This window comes from Leucopleurus acutus (assembly GCF_964270905.1).
Source record: "Leucopleurus acutus genome assembly, chromosome: 2".
NCBI lineage: Eukaryota > Metazoa > Chordata > Mammalia > Artiodactyla > Delphinidae > Leucopleurus > Leucopleurus acutus.
The window spans coordinates 50,306,474-50,320,568 of record NC_139143.1 but is presented as its reverse complement, the minus strand read 5'-3'; the positions used below and the strand labels follow the sequence as shown (position 1 = coordinate 50,320,568).

Sequence of the window (14,095 nt, the reverse complement as noted above, 5' to 3'; positions counted from 1 at the left end):
CATAGTCACTCCATTTTCTATCATCCAGTAATAAAGTAAATAAGAAAATAAGTATAAATATTAAAATAAGGGCTTCCCTGGTGGCACAGTGGTTGGGAGTCCGCCTGCCGATGCGGGGGACGTGCCCCGGTCCGGGAAGATCCCACATGCCGCGGAGCGGCTGGGCCCGTGAGCCGTGGCCGCTGGGCCTGCGCGTCCGGAGCCTGTGCTCCGCAGCGGGAGAGGCCGCAACAGTGAGAGGCCCGCGTATCGCAAAAAAAAAAAAAAAATTAAAATAAACGGAAATAATGTTAATGGAAGTAAAGAGGCAATGTTACAAAGAGTGAGGAATAAGATAAGATTTTACGTTCAGGATCAGGGAATTGCTTAAATCATTGAACCCCACTTTTTTCATCTCTAGAATAGGGATCGTACAATCGACACCCAGAGGGTTGTTAATGAGGCTGAAATGAGATAATATATTTAGAAATTAAAAAAAAAAGTTCAAATTCTACTCCTGCTTTCTTGAGCAGACAGGCTTGTACGATGAAAAAAAGCATGTGAATCGAAGTCACATAGACACTGGTGTGAATGCAGGCTTTGCTGTGTGCATTCTTAGATGAGTTCTTTTAATCGCTCTGAGCATCAGTTACTCTAGCCATAAAGTGGATCTTATCACATCACCCTTATAAGGTAAGGTCAAGTGCACGGGTTAGACCAAGGCGCTTGGGAGCAACAGAGTCTGCTGGCTCTTGAATCTGGACATTCATCTATCAGGGGCATATGCTTGTGTGTGTGGAATATGTGCCGCCTGGAGCTTCCCTTCCAGGTGATGACCTTGCTGCTGCTTTTCTGTTTGCAGCGACCCTCCAGAGCGCCACGCCGGGCATGGACGCCTTCTTCCGCACTTGGAGGAGCACGGGTGCTAGTGTCATCGCCCAGTCACAAAGCTGCTAAGGCCGTCTCAGGGGCGTGGGCGTCAGGACAGGAGGGCAGCATCCGGGGGCCACAGAGCCATGCCTTTCGGTCTGAAGCTCCGCCGGACCCGGCGCTACAACGTCCTGAGCAAGAACTGCTTTGTCACCCGCATCCGCCTGTTGGACAGCAACGTTATCGAGTGCACGCTGTCTGTGGAGAGCACGGGGCAGGAGTGCCTGGAGGCGGTGGCCCAGAGGCTGGAGCTGCGGGAGGTAAGGGTGCAAGCGTGGTGGGTGGATGCGCCGTAGCTCGACCCCAGGGACCAGCCACCTTCTCTTGGCACCTGCCAGGCTTTTCAGCCTCAGCCTGGTTTCGAAGCATCCTGTTATTCTTAGCGTGGCCTAGATCTTAACACCTTTCAGTGGATGCAGACACCTGCTCTGATGTTGTGAGAAGCAGGGACACCCCCTAGAGTTTGCACGGGGCACGGGCTGGGGGTGGCAGCACCCCTTTGCTTTCAGCCCATGAGGGAGGTTGTAATGAGACTCTCCTCCCCAAAACCATTTACTCTCTTTAAAAACAATCAAGTGGGTAGCTGGGGTTTTGGCATTCCGGCTGCATATCAAGGAGAAAACCACGTAAGTGGTGGATGCAGCTGCTTTTTTGTTTGTTTCCATATTTTCCTCTTCAAAGAGGGAAAAGAGGGAAAAAAAGAAAGAGCATTTAAAGTGAGCATGACCAGCGAGGATTTTTTTGTGGGAGCTTGTAAAATGGGGGTTTTGTTCCTTTTAAGATTCCTCATGACCTTGTTTTCTTTGGGCTTTAAGCAAACCCAGGGTTCACCATTAAGACAATCACGTTATCTCTCTTTAGAAGAGATTCTTAGAGCAATGTGCCCTTTGTAACCAGCAAGCCCTGCTTTTTTTTTTTTCAGTCTTACAGACATTTAGGACAAGGGACTTTTGAGAGAAACTCCCTCAAGCATTTGTGTCTTGGGAGCATATCGCATGTGGCGTATGGGCTGGTAGGTAAGGGGGTGTGGTTGAAAGGTTGCCAGTGCTGAAATGACGGCAGACCCCTGAGAGTCAAGCCTTCCCGAGGGCAAGGAAGAGCTCTGTGACTGTCCTGGGCCCTGTGACACCATTGCCCAGTTCTCAGGGAGATGCAGAAGAGGGGAGCGGTCCCTATTGAAAGTGATCTTATTTGATCTCTTTACTCACCTCTCAGGATCCACCCTCTTTCCATTTGCACAAAGGAGTTGGGGTCAAGGAAGGTCTTCCTCTCCGCTTGGCATCTTCCACAGGCTGCCTCTTATCCTCTGGGGGACGGTTTCACCTGAGCACTTCTGTTTCCTACTGGTCTTCGTGTTTATGCTTTGGTTTCAGTGTTCAGGCCTTCCTTTGACATTTATCTTCCTGCGGAGGAGACTGTCCTGCCCAACAGGTATATGTAGCTTGGTAGCTGGCACAATACACATGTGAAACGTTCTGACCTTGCTGGTTGATAGTTGGCTCCTTTTTGCTTCTTGGTAGCACATTAGGGTGCACATATTTAAACATATGTATGTGTATCGGCATAAAGGAAAAACCTTGATGCTGTCGTCAGTTGGTCAAGAGGCTGGTCTAAATTCTCATAAAAATTTTCATTATAGATCATTTGAAAATATATGCAGTGGTTTTACTTTTGAATATTCCCAGTAACTTAAATGAGAACAGCTAAATATTCTTTGCATGCATTAGAAGCAGTATAGTATGTGGTTAAGTAGGTATAAGTGCAGGCTTTGGAGTCTTAAACTTGAGTCAAGTTATGGTTCTGTCACTTACTAGGTAACCTTGGAAAAGTTACTGAACTTCTCTGGAAATCAGTTTTCTCAGCAATAAAATGGGAATAGTGATACTCACCTCACTTACCTTACAGGGCTGTTGTAAATATTAGAAGAGATATAGTATGGTAAATGCATAGGGCTGTGTCTAATAATGTATAATTGTTCCAATTTGAGAGTTTTGAAAAACATTTTTTCGTTAAAGAAAATACTGAATAACTGCAATGTTCCAGACACTGTTTGGGGACTTGGTGAAACTAAGATAAATAAGTTGTAATTTTTCCTTCAAGATATGCACAGACTAATAGAGGAATCCAGCCTGTAAAAACCAGCTAAGACTGAATGTGCTCCACACTAAATGCAATGCAGGGGCTGGCCTGAAAGGCAGTGGCTCTCCTTAGAGTTGTGCAGTGCACGGCCTGCTCCACTGAACACCGCAGCCCTAGCTAGGGGAGAGGAAGCCTCAGTGAAATATGAACAGAGCCCTCGTATTTTGAACAGGGACTTGAAGGATGCCCAGGAGTTCAGTAGGTGGAAAAGAAGGCAGGTCATTCTGGGCATGGGGAGAAGGCATCTCTGTGAATCACCAGGTAAAGCCAGAGTGTAAGGTGCAAAGTGAGGGGCGTCTGGAGATGTGTATGATAATAATAATTAAGTTCCAGCAGAGTATTGTTTCTCTCAGTGAGAGGGCAAAGGTCAACCCTGGATTATCCCACAACTGGGTCATCACAAAGGACAAAGCAGCGAAGTCCAGATCTTCTAATGCTAAGATGGGGTTTGCGTTTAATGTTGGCTTTATTTTGACATGCTCTAAACAGGTGCATCCACATTAGAACACATCACTTTCTCTTTTGGTTTTATGCTTTCATTCTGTGACAGATCACATTGAAGGTATTGGCCTTTTGTGAAACAGTCCTATAGAAAGTCCTCTTGAATTGAAGGATGAGACAGAGCAATGTAATACTTTGTTCTTCATTTGCCCAGACACACCTCAAGGAGGAATGCATGCCCCGCCCAAGAGCAGAGGGGAGGGTGTGAACACAGGGTCTGCCACACTCACTTGACTTTGGATGTGGGTCATTTTTCAAATAGGGCTGATGGTGCTTTAGAGAAGAAAGAAAAAATTCCTCTAAGATACAATGAATTGTTTAGTCTTTATGAAGTGTTGGAAAGTAGAGTGTGGTGAATTTTTGGCTTTGCCGTTAGAAGTGTTCTGTAGTTTAGGTGTACCCTAAACTTGACGGTAGATTTATATTAGGAAAGGAAAACTAATTTTGATTTAATTTTTGATCTATGTTAATTACAATTTATGTTTTATTAGATAACTTAAAAATAGATTGTAGGGAATTCCCTGGCAGTCCAGTGCTTAGGACTCCATGCTTCCATTGCAGGACACAGGCTCCATCCCTGGTTGGGGAACTAAGATCCCATAAGCTGCACGGTGCGGCCAAAAAAAAAAAAAATTGTATTTTTTGAGGCAGTTTTAGGTTTATAGCAAAACTGAGTGGAAAGCACAGAGAGTCCCTTATACCTCCTGTCCCCTCCCCACCAGGCACCCCCACTGTCGACACCCCGCACCAGAGTGGTCCATTTGTACAGTCAGTGAACCCACATTAACACATCATATGCTCAAAGTCCATAGTGTAGGTTAGGGTTCACTCTTGGTGGTGTACATTGTGTGGATTTTGACAAACGTATAATGACGTGTGTCCATATGGTAAACTCTTTTTTTAATGTAATAAACTGATTTCTTAAACAAATGTTATATGCAAACATGAATTGAAAAGTATACATGTTTCAGCGTTAAACACATATTCCTCTACCAACAAAATGAAATGTCACCCTGAGTCACCTTGGGTCACCAGAGGTCTCAGTTGACTCTCTGCTAGTATTTGACCGTGTCCTGTGTGACTTTATCCTCCTGTTACTGAATGCAGGTTCATGTGCTCGATGCACAGTGAGGCCGAACAAACCGAAACGTCCGAGTTTGGAGCAAAGAAAGGTTTATTGCGAGGGCCAAGCAAAGGGAACAGGTGGATCGTGCTCAGAAATCCCTGAACTGATAATGCTAAACGTTTTCAGGGTCAAATTTGGTTTTGAATACACAGCTGTGCTGCCATTTCATATGGCATCCAGAGTGCCCAGGCCTGGCTTAGTTAGCAGGAACAGTCATCCCCTGGGGAAGCAGAATATGCCAGGGTCCCTGCTCCCAGAAACCCTGGAGTTGGGAGAATAGGAAAAACAAGAAACAAAACAAAGAGAACAGCCTGTGCCGAGGTACAGAAACAGGAAAGAACATGGAATTTTCAGGGAAGGGCAGAGTGCAGTTTGCACAGATTTGTGTGTGTGTGTGTGTGTGTGTGTGTAGGGATCATGGAGGGGAGGATAGGAGTGTGGGTAGGTAGGTGGAGTCTGCTTTTGAAGGGTTTGATGTACCTGGCTAAGGAGTTTTAACTAGATCCAGTAGAACATTGTTTCTAAAATGTGTCACAAAAATAATTAAAATAATCACCACCTTTTAATGTACCACCTGTTTTGCTGAGCGCCTTTCATAGATCACCTCATTTAATTTTTCTAACAAGTCTGTCAGGTGACTACTCTTGCTGTCCCCATTTTATGGATGGGGAGACCACAGTGTAGTCACTGGACTGGCTCCAATTCAGGTAGACTGACTCCACCATTCTAATTCCCAGGGATATGTAGTGGCAGAGAAAGGGGATGTGGTAAGATGCTTTGGGAAACACTCTCATAAGTTCTGCAGTTAAAAAAATAAATGTGTTGAGCTCAGTGTTTCACAATTAATCTAGCCTTCTAGTAAATACTCTTAGAATCGTTTGGGTAATAAAACACTGCCTGGAGATGGAAAGCCATAAAAAGATTTCAAGGTGAAGCATGACATGATCACCTTGAGTTTTAAGGAAAGAACCAAATAGCCGAAAAACAATGGGGATTGGGTGACAGGAGGAACAGAGATGCTAATTAGGTGGGCATAACAATAACTTGGCAAGAGGAAATAACGTGAACCCCTTAAGAAAAAAAATTTTTAATTGTTTTAAATAAGTTTGGAAAAAATATTAGGTATGAGTTTCTGGCTGGGAACTCTATTTAAAGGAAGAGGCTCGGGAGATATAGGAGGCTTAGAAAATTAGAATTCTGATAATATAGTTACAATATGTTTGGATCAATGGATTTCCTCTTCCCCAAATGAAATCTTAGGTGGAACTTCAGTATGTAAAATGGAGCTGCTCTGTTTGCTGAGGGGGTGGATAGGGTATCTGGAGCCCCATCTCCTTGTGCCCTTCCCACACACACCCCAACGTGGCTTGAAAAATCATGGCCCTAGATTACGAGAGAAATAGCTAAAACAATGTTGCCTTATGACTAACCTTATCTTTAAAAAATAAATACATGGAGAAACAGCAGAGTTTAGTGGCTAGGAATGAGAGCTCGGACCAAACTGTCCGAGTTTGAATCCTGGCTCTGCCACTGATTTGCTGTGTGATCTTGAATAGTTACTTAACCACCTTGTGCCTCTGTTTTCTCATCTGTGAATGAAGATGGTAATAGTAGCAGCCTCCGTAAGTTGTTGGGAGGATTAAATGAGTTAGTTTTTGCAAAGTTGCCACCGTATCTCAGTGCTGGGCACATAGGAAGCACTTAATATGGCGGTCTCCTCTGCAAAACACTACTCAGGTCAGACAGAGAAAGAGAAATATAGTATGTTATATGCGGACTCTAAAAAGAAATGATACAGGGACTTCCCTGGTGGTGCAGGGGTTAAGAATCTGCCTGCCAATGCAGGGGACACGGGTTTGAGCCCTGCTCCAGGAAGATCCCACATGCCGTGGAGCAACTAAGCCCGTGCACCACAACTACTGAGCCTGCGCTCTAGAGCCCATGAGCCACAACTACTGAAGCCCGCACGCCTAGAGCCCGTGCTCTGCAACAAAAGAAGCCACTGCAATGAGAAGCCTGTGCACTGCAACGAAGAGTGGCCTCCACTTGCTGCAACTAGAGAGAGCCGGCGCACGCAGCAACAAAGACCCCAACGCAGCCAAAAATTAAAAAAAAAAGAAAAGAAAAGAAATGATACAAACGAACTTGTTTACAAAACAGAAACAAACTCACAGACTTAGAGAACAGAACTTATGGTTATGGGGTGGGGGGAAGGGTCGGGGGAAGGGATAGTTAGGGAGTTTGGGATTGACATATACACACTGCTATATTTAAAATGGGTAACCAACAAGGACCTACTGTATAGCACAGCTCAATAATATGTAACAACCTAAATGGGAAAAGAATTTGAAAAAGAATAGACACATGTATATGTATACCTGAATCACTTTGCTGTACACCGGACACCAACACAACATTGTTAATCAACTATACTCCAATATAAAATAGAAAGTTAAAAAAAAAAAATAAGATACCACTCAGGCTGTCTAGACCCCCTACAGTCCCTCCAGAGTCTGGGCTCTCACCCTTTTGTAAGTCTGCTCATTCCATTTTTAGATGGCTTTGATCATTAGAAGCTGTGATCTTCCACTGAGCCAGAATCTTTCAGTTCCTTGAACAGTTATTAATTTCAGATTGTGCTGCCCAGTAGGATAGCCCTTGGCTACATGTGGCTATCGAGCACTTGAAGCGTGGCTAGCTTGAACTGAGATGTGCAGTAAGTATAACATACACAGCGGATTTTGAAGACCTACTATGAAAAAAAGTTAATATATCTCAGTCATTTTTATAATAGTTACATGTTGAAAGCATAATATTTTGAATATACCATTTTATTTTCTTTTTTAATCTATTTCTGGCTGCATTGGGCCTTCTTTGCTACATGTGGGCTTTCTCTAGTTGCGGCAAGCGGGAGCTATTCTTCGTTGCAGTGCACAGGCTTCTCATTGCGGTGGCTTCTCTTGTTGCGGAGCACGGGCTCTAGGCATGCGGGCTTCAGTAGTTGTAGCACGTGGGCTCAGTGGTTATGGCTCGTGAGCTCTAGGGTGCAGGCTCAGTAGTTGTGGCGCATGGGCTTAGTTGCTCAGCGGCATGTGGGATCTTCCCAGACCAGGGCTCCAACCCGTATCCCCTGCATTGGCAGGTGGATTCTTAACCACTGTGCCACCAGGAAAGTCCCTATACCATTTTAAGTAAAATTTATTAAAGTTAATTTTACTTCTTTAAACAGACTTCATTAAAATTAATTTTACTTCTTTGTACTTTTTAAATGTAGCTACTAGAAAATTTTAAATTACACATGTGGCTCGTGGACTTCCCTGGTGGTCCAGTGGGTAAGACTCCGTGTTCCCAATGCAGGGGCCCCAGGTTCAGTCCCTGATCAGGGAACTAGATCCCGTTTGTATGCCACAACTAAGAGTTTGCATGCCGCAACTAAGAGTCTGCAGGCTGCAACTAAGAAGCCTACATGCTGCAACTGAGTCCGCAGGCTGCAACTAAGAAGTCTGCATGCATGCTGCAGCAAAGATCCCACATGCCACAAAAAAGCCCCAGCACAGTCAAAATAATAAGTAAGTAAGTAAGTAAGTAAATAAATAAATAAAATGAAGTAGTGTTAGCATAATAATTTTAAAAAATTCAGGTCACATTTAAAAAAATATCTGGCTCACGTTATATTTCTACTAAACACTGCTGTTCTAAGAAAAGCAAGGAGGCCATGTTAATAATAATAAGGAATATAAAGAATTCCAATAAAACATAAAAATATGCTAGAATTATTTCCTTTAGGGATAATCGTGACTCTACGTTTAATTAAAAAATAATAAATGGAGGAGGGATAAATAATTTTACACAGGTACGTGAGAATACTTTTCATGGCTATACTCTATTCAAGGTAGAGAACTGTTGCTTTATTAGGAAATTCAGCACTTTGGGGAAGAATAAATTTGATAACTCTTGGGCCTCTTCTAAGGGTAAACTAAGAGCCCTGGTTTTTAAAGGAGCCTAAAATAATCCATAACCATTTCATAGCGTTGGTGATTATCCTCTAAGTTATTCCCCTTTTCTTTTGCAAATTTATATTTTCATCTTTACTGAAAGCTGATTTATCCAGAGCTATCAGCTATGGTAGAAATGTCTCACATTTTGCTCTTTTCATAATGGCTAGAGCTTACAAAGGTACAGAATCTTAACGTGCAGTTCCTTTCATCAGAGTAAAGCTAACTTACATTAAGGACATTTCTATGGCTTGATTTTATGTTAATCTTTTGGGAATTGGAAATTTATCTGTGATAATGGGAGTACTCGAACACTTCATTCCCTGGCCCTGTCAGATAATAGTGGAATTTGCTGTATTTTGTAGCTAGCTTAAGCATATCCATATATGTTTGTATTTGCAGAGAACTAAAATAATCAACCATAATTAAGAACTGATTGAAGAGTACTCTGCTGGGGAAAGTTCTGAGTTTTGCATTGCTTTTTGTCTTTGTAAAGATTATGATGTGAAATCTTACTAGCTTAATGTCAATACTGTAAGGTAAATTGGTGCTAGTGTCTGTTTTCTAGGTACAGAGATTGTAGGTGAAGTAATCCCCTGGTCTTCATCTTTTTGTATATTCCGAGTGAGTCGTGCAGCCTCAGAAGAGTGAATTTTCTTGGCTATGAGATTTGCCTCTTGGGTCTGTGTTACTCTGCAGTTTCTTTTCCTGTACTTTTATGAAAAGATTGACTAGGAAAATGAAGATGGTGCAGTTGTTAATTATAGACGTGCCAGTTATAGAAATCCCAGACTATCCAGAGCAGAGGTTGATTGCACACAAGTTGTTTTCTGCAGTTATCCAGCTGATGTATGGTGGTTTATTTTCCAAAGCATTTGGAATGTAATTGCGTGAAGTGCGGTTTTCAGAGTCTGTGTCTAGTCACCTTTTGGAGTATTTTCCATGCCTCCGTGAAAGTTTGAATGCTTGTATGTAATTCCTATATATTTTATGTGAAGGTGTCTCAACCTCTTTGTTTCTAAATTTACAACTGAAATATACTGGCTACGACAGGGACCCTATTACAACCTAATGGAAAGTATTTTAAACTTTTGCTTCTGGATGATTAACTCTTCAGAATGCTTGAGATAAGATCGTGGATTTAATCCCTAGTAATTGCCAAGACTGTGTCTGTAACCCTTATAAATAGTTAGCATTAAAGCTGTGTCATTGTCATGAAACTAGAAAAACAAGACCCTCAAAAAATATCTTTCCCTATTAATAGCTACTGTGGGGGATAACACCATATTTACAAATAAATGAAGAAATCAATCAAAAACATCCCAAACTGTTTTTAAAGGCCTTATTTACTGCAATCTTTTCATGATACCGGAAGAGGGCTCTTATTATGACACTGAAGGATTCACATGCCAATCTGCCACTGAAGAAACGAGCCTATTTTCGAGGGCTCACATACATTTATCCTTCCCTGTTAAAATGCAAAACTCCAAACCAAATAAACCAGGAAACTACTCATATGAAAATGACAATTTATGTGGCTCTTCTTACATTATTTTTTTAGTAATGCATTTTTGCATTTTTAGCAATTGATTCAGAGATGTGGTTCCTTTCCCTGGGAACCGGTTCTTCTGTCTTTTCTGTTCTTTTTTTAAATAAATTTATTTATTTATTTATTTTGGGCTGAGTTGGGTCTTTGTTGCTGCGCGTGGGCTTTCTCTGGTTGCAGCGAGCGGGGGCTTCTGTTGTGGAGCATGGGCTCTAAGCGCGGGCTTCAGTAGTTGTGGCTCGCGGGCTCTGGAGCGCAGGCTCAGTAGTTGTGGCGCATGGGCTTAGTTGCTCTGCGGCATGTGGGATCTTCCCGGAGCAGGGCTCGAACCCGTGTCCTCTGCATTGGCAGGCGGATTTCTAACCCCTGCACCACCAGGGAAGCCCTGTCTTTTCTTATTGCAATGAACTCATTGCAGAATTCATGGCACCAGAGCTGTTTTCTAAAGAAAACTAGAGAAATAAAATGGGATTTAGAGCTCACACAGAGGTATCCTGAGGATTAGATGGACCTGGTTTATGTTTGGTGCTTTGGAGATAAACCAAACAAGTGTCTCAGGCATTTTCTTGGGCAATATGGTGGAATCCTTTTGGTCATGGAGGAGGTAGCCATTTCTACCATTTCTATTTGGAATCCACCACATTTCCTTCAACCATCTGGCAGTGTTTAGCAGTGAAGCGCAGCTTTCAGAATTCAGCTGGAGTTGAAATTGGCAAGTCGCTTATGAACAGGCCTGGTGTGGTCTCAGCTGGGCTTGATGGGAGTAATGGCCCCTTGGCTGGTACACAGGAAGTTGATTGGTGCACATGTTAGTTTAAGTGAGTGGTTAGGTTCTGATTCCATTTCCTGTGATGAATTTTGTGTTGAATAAATGTGTTGCCTTGTGAACTTGAACAGAACAGGGTAAGAACTTTGAGACAGGGTCTTTCTCCTCCATTGAATACTCCAGAGCAGGGATGTGGCTAGGGGAAGAACGGGGGGCAGGGGGGGGGGGGAATGGAGAAAGTTACTTGGGGCAGAGCTTCACAAAACAGTGTGCGGATGGGGATCTCATAAATGAACTTTCCTTCCTCCTAAATAACTCAATACAGCACTTCTAAAACTAGGTCGTTCTGGCCGTAGTATGTAGAAACTGTGTCCTCCAGATTACCTGCCTCTGCATTGGAACCCCATTTTTTGAATAGTTAAATAATTGTTTCATTGGATAAATGCATGGTGAGTCACCCAGAAATACCCTGTGTCCTCTGGAAAAGACTGTGTTGCAGCAACAAAAATAGCTTACGCCATGGATTAGGTTTTGGCATTGGAAGTGGTTTACCTTGTTATTTGGAATTCTGTACTGTTAATTATGGCTCAAGACTATTATCATACAATGATTTCTTTTGTACCTCATCATCTTCCTTTTCTGTGTGTGCACGTGTGCATGAATGTATCTTTGTGCATGCATGTATGTGTACTCCATGGAATATTCTTTCTCAGGGTTTTTTTTTTTTTTTAATTAATTTATTTTTGTCTGCGTTGGGTCTTCGTTGCTGTGCGTGGGCTTTCTCTAGTTGCGGCGAGCGGGGGCTTCTCTTCATTGCAGTGCGTGGACTTCTCACTGCGGTGGCTTCTCTTGTTGCGGAGCACGGGCTCTAGGCATGCGGGCTTCAGTAGTTGTGGCACGCAGGCTCAGTAGCTGTGGCTTGCAGGCTTTAGAGCGCAGGCTCAGTAGTTGTGGTGCATGGGCTTAGTTGCTCCGTGGCACGTGGGATCTTCCCAGACCAGGGCTTGAACCCGTGTCCCCTGAATTGGCAGGCGGATTTTTAACCACTGCGCCATGAGGGAAATTGCGTTTTGTTTTTTTTTTGAAGCGGGGAGATCAGTTCTGGTTTAATGATTGGGTGGGAATGAGAAAAGGAAATTTAAAATACCGGCCTTCAAAGCACAGGAGAAGTAAAAGTTAAATCTTTTTTTTTTTTTCAAAATCAATTGTAGAATGTTTATGCAGTTACTGTGGACCCTTTATAGTTTGAATGTTACTAATTTGAGTGAATGTTACAATTTGAATGAAGTATGGACCATAAAATCGTACCTCCAAATGTGAAGACTCCATTTAGTGAAAGATAGTAAATCATGGTTGGCTTGTTAAGCAATTGCAAAGTTTGCCCTCCCTTTCTCCACCTATGCTTATAAAAGGGCTCTTTTTCAACTAAAATAATTATCACAATAGCCTGTCACTGTTTACATATATTACCTCATTTATCATATGCAAACTCATTACTAGCCATCTACAATATGGTGGAATACCCTCATATGGCGCTGTGCTCCATGAAGGAATTCAGTTATAATGCAGAACTGCCTTGGACCCTTTTCAGACGGTTTATTAAGTACCCAGATTGCCTCATTTTAAGGTTAGCCTAAGCCCACATGATAGATCCCCTAGGAAAGCATCAGAGTGATGTTCCAGTGTCCCATAAACACCTATAATGAGACTCTAAAGAAAATCTTCGGGGAGGCACTGCTTTGTGATTTTTTTTTTTTCTTATACCTTTTAGATTTTTGTGTTATTTATAGGCCTTCCAGCTTCTGCTTTTGCTTGCTTTTTCTCCTTTATCTTTAGATAACTTCTGTTTTCTTTTTTTAACATCTTTATTGGAGTATAATTGCTTTACAGTGTATTGTTAGTTTCCGCTGTATAACAAAGTGAATCATCTATACATATACATATATCCCCATATCTCCTCCCTCTTGCGTCTCCCTCCCTCCCACCCTCCCTATACCACCCCTTCTAGGTGGTCACAAAGCACTGAGCTGATCTCCCTGTGCTATGCGGCTGCTTCCCACTAGCGATCTATTTTACATTTGGTAGTGAATGTATGTCCATGCCACTCTCTCGCTTCGTCCCAGCTTACCCTTCCCCCTCCCCGTGTCCTCAAGACCATTCTCTACATCTGCGTCTTTTAACTTCTGTTTTCTGATTCTGTGGTCGATAGAGATGCCAATAGCACTGATGACAAAGATTCTTGAGGCTTGCCTGCCTTCACTTACTGAGGATGATGATCGTGGTGATAATAGGAGCAGCAACCGAAGTCACCGATTATGAAGTAGTTACTTAATGTGGGCCACGCACACGTGGACAGGCATTATCTCATTTACACCCCTAACGGCCTGTGGGTGATGGTTGTAATCACCATCCCCATTGTACAGATGAGAAAGCTCTGAGACCCTCGGAGGCTCCATCACTTGTATAAAGTTATCAAGGCAGAGAGTGTAAAAGCTGGGAGATAAACTGACTTCAAAGCCTGTTTTCTCTCTGTTCAGCCACATTTCATTTCTCCTACGTCATCAGTCCCATTGGAACAACTAATGGGCTCACTGGAGCTGGGAAATGAACAATAGGGTCAGAATTCACTCAAGCAAGTTGGTCCAAGTTGATAGAAATATAACCTCGGCTCTGTTCATTGGCATTTTGTTGCTCAAGAAATGCATAGATTTCTGGTACGGACTTGCCCTTCGGAAAATCATGGAGGAAATGGTCCCATCTGAAAGTACACCTGTTTAAAAATATCCTTTAGAGTATTTTGGGTCTGCAGCTTTATGTAGGGAAGGATGTGTCTGGTTTTCTGGTAAAGTCAGAGTCAAAACTTGATTACAGATTTTGGTGGGGTGGTGATGGGGATTGATCTATAGTATTGTTGAGGTGGCAGCCGGCTGGAGTGGGAAGGTCGGCGCAAAAATGCCTTTGGAAATTAAACATTGTAACGAAATGATTCCTTTGAAGGCGGCTTTCCAGGTGTGCTGTAAACCATTCTAGGCTATAATTGAAATATAAAAGAATGCTTCAAAAGCAGTGATCTATTTTTTAGCGACTGTTGTGCTAATCCTGAAATCCTAGCA

General features: G+C 42.8%; 1 protein-coding gene across 1 annotated transcript in view; it reads left to right on the top strand.

The window, feature by feature from the left end:
- Positions 1–995: 995 nt before the first annotated feature.
- Positions 996–14,095, top strand: part of PTPN14 (protein tyrosine phosphatase non-receptor type 14) — a gene marked incomplete at both ends in the record, with an annotated part of 99,776 nt that continues 86,676 nt past the window's right edge. The window contains one exon of the mRNA XM_082832391.1: positions 996–1,169. Within this exon, the coding sequence (XP_082688517.1) occupies positions 996–1,169 (174 nt within the window). The remainder of the gene's footprint in view (positions 1,170–14,095) is intronic.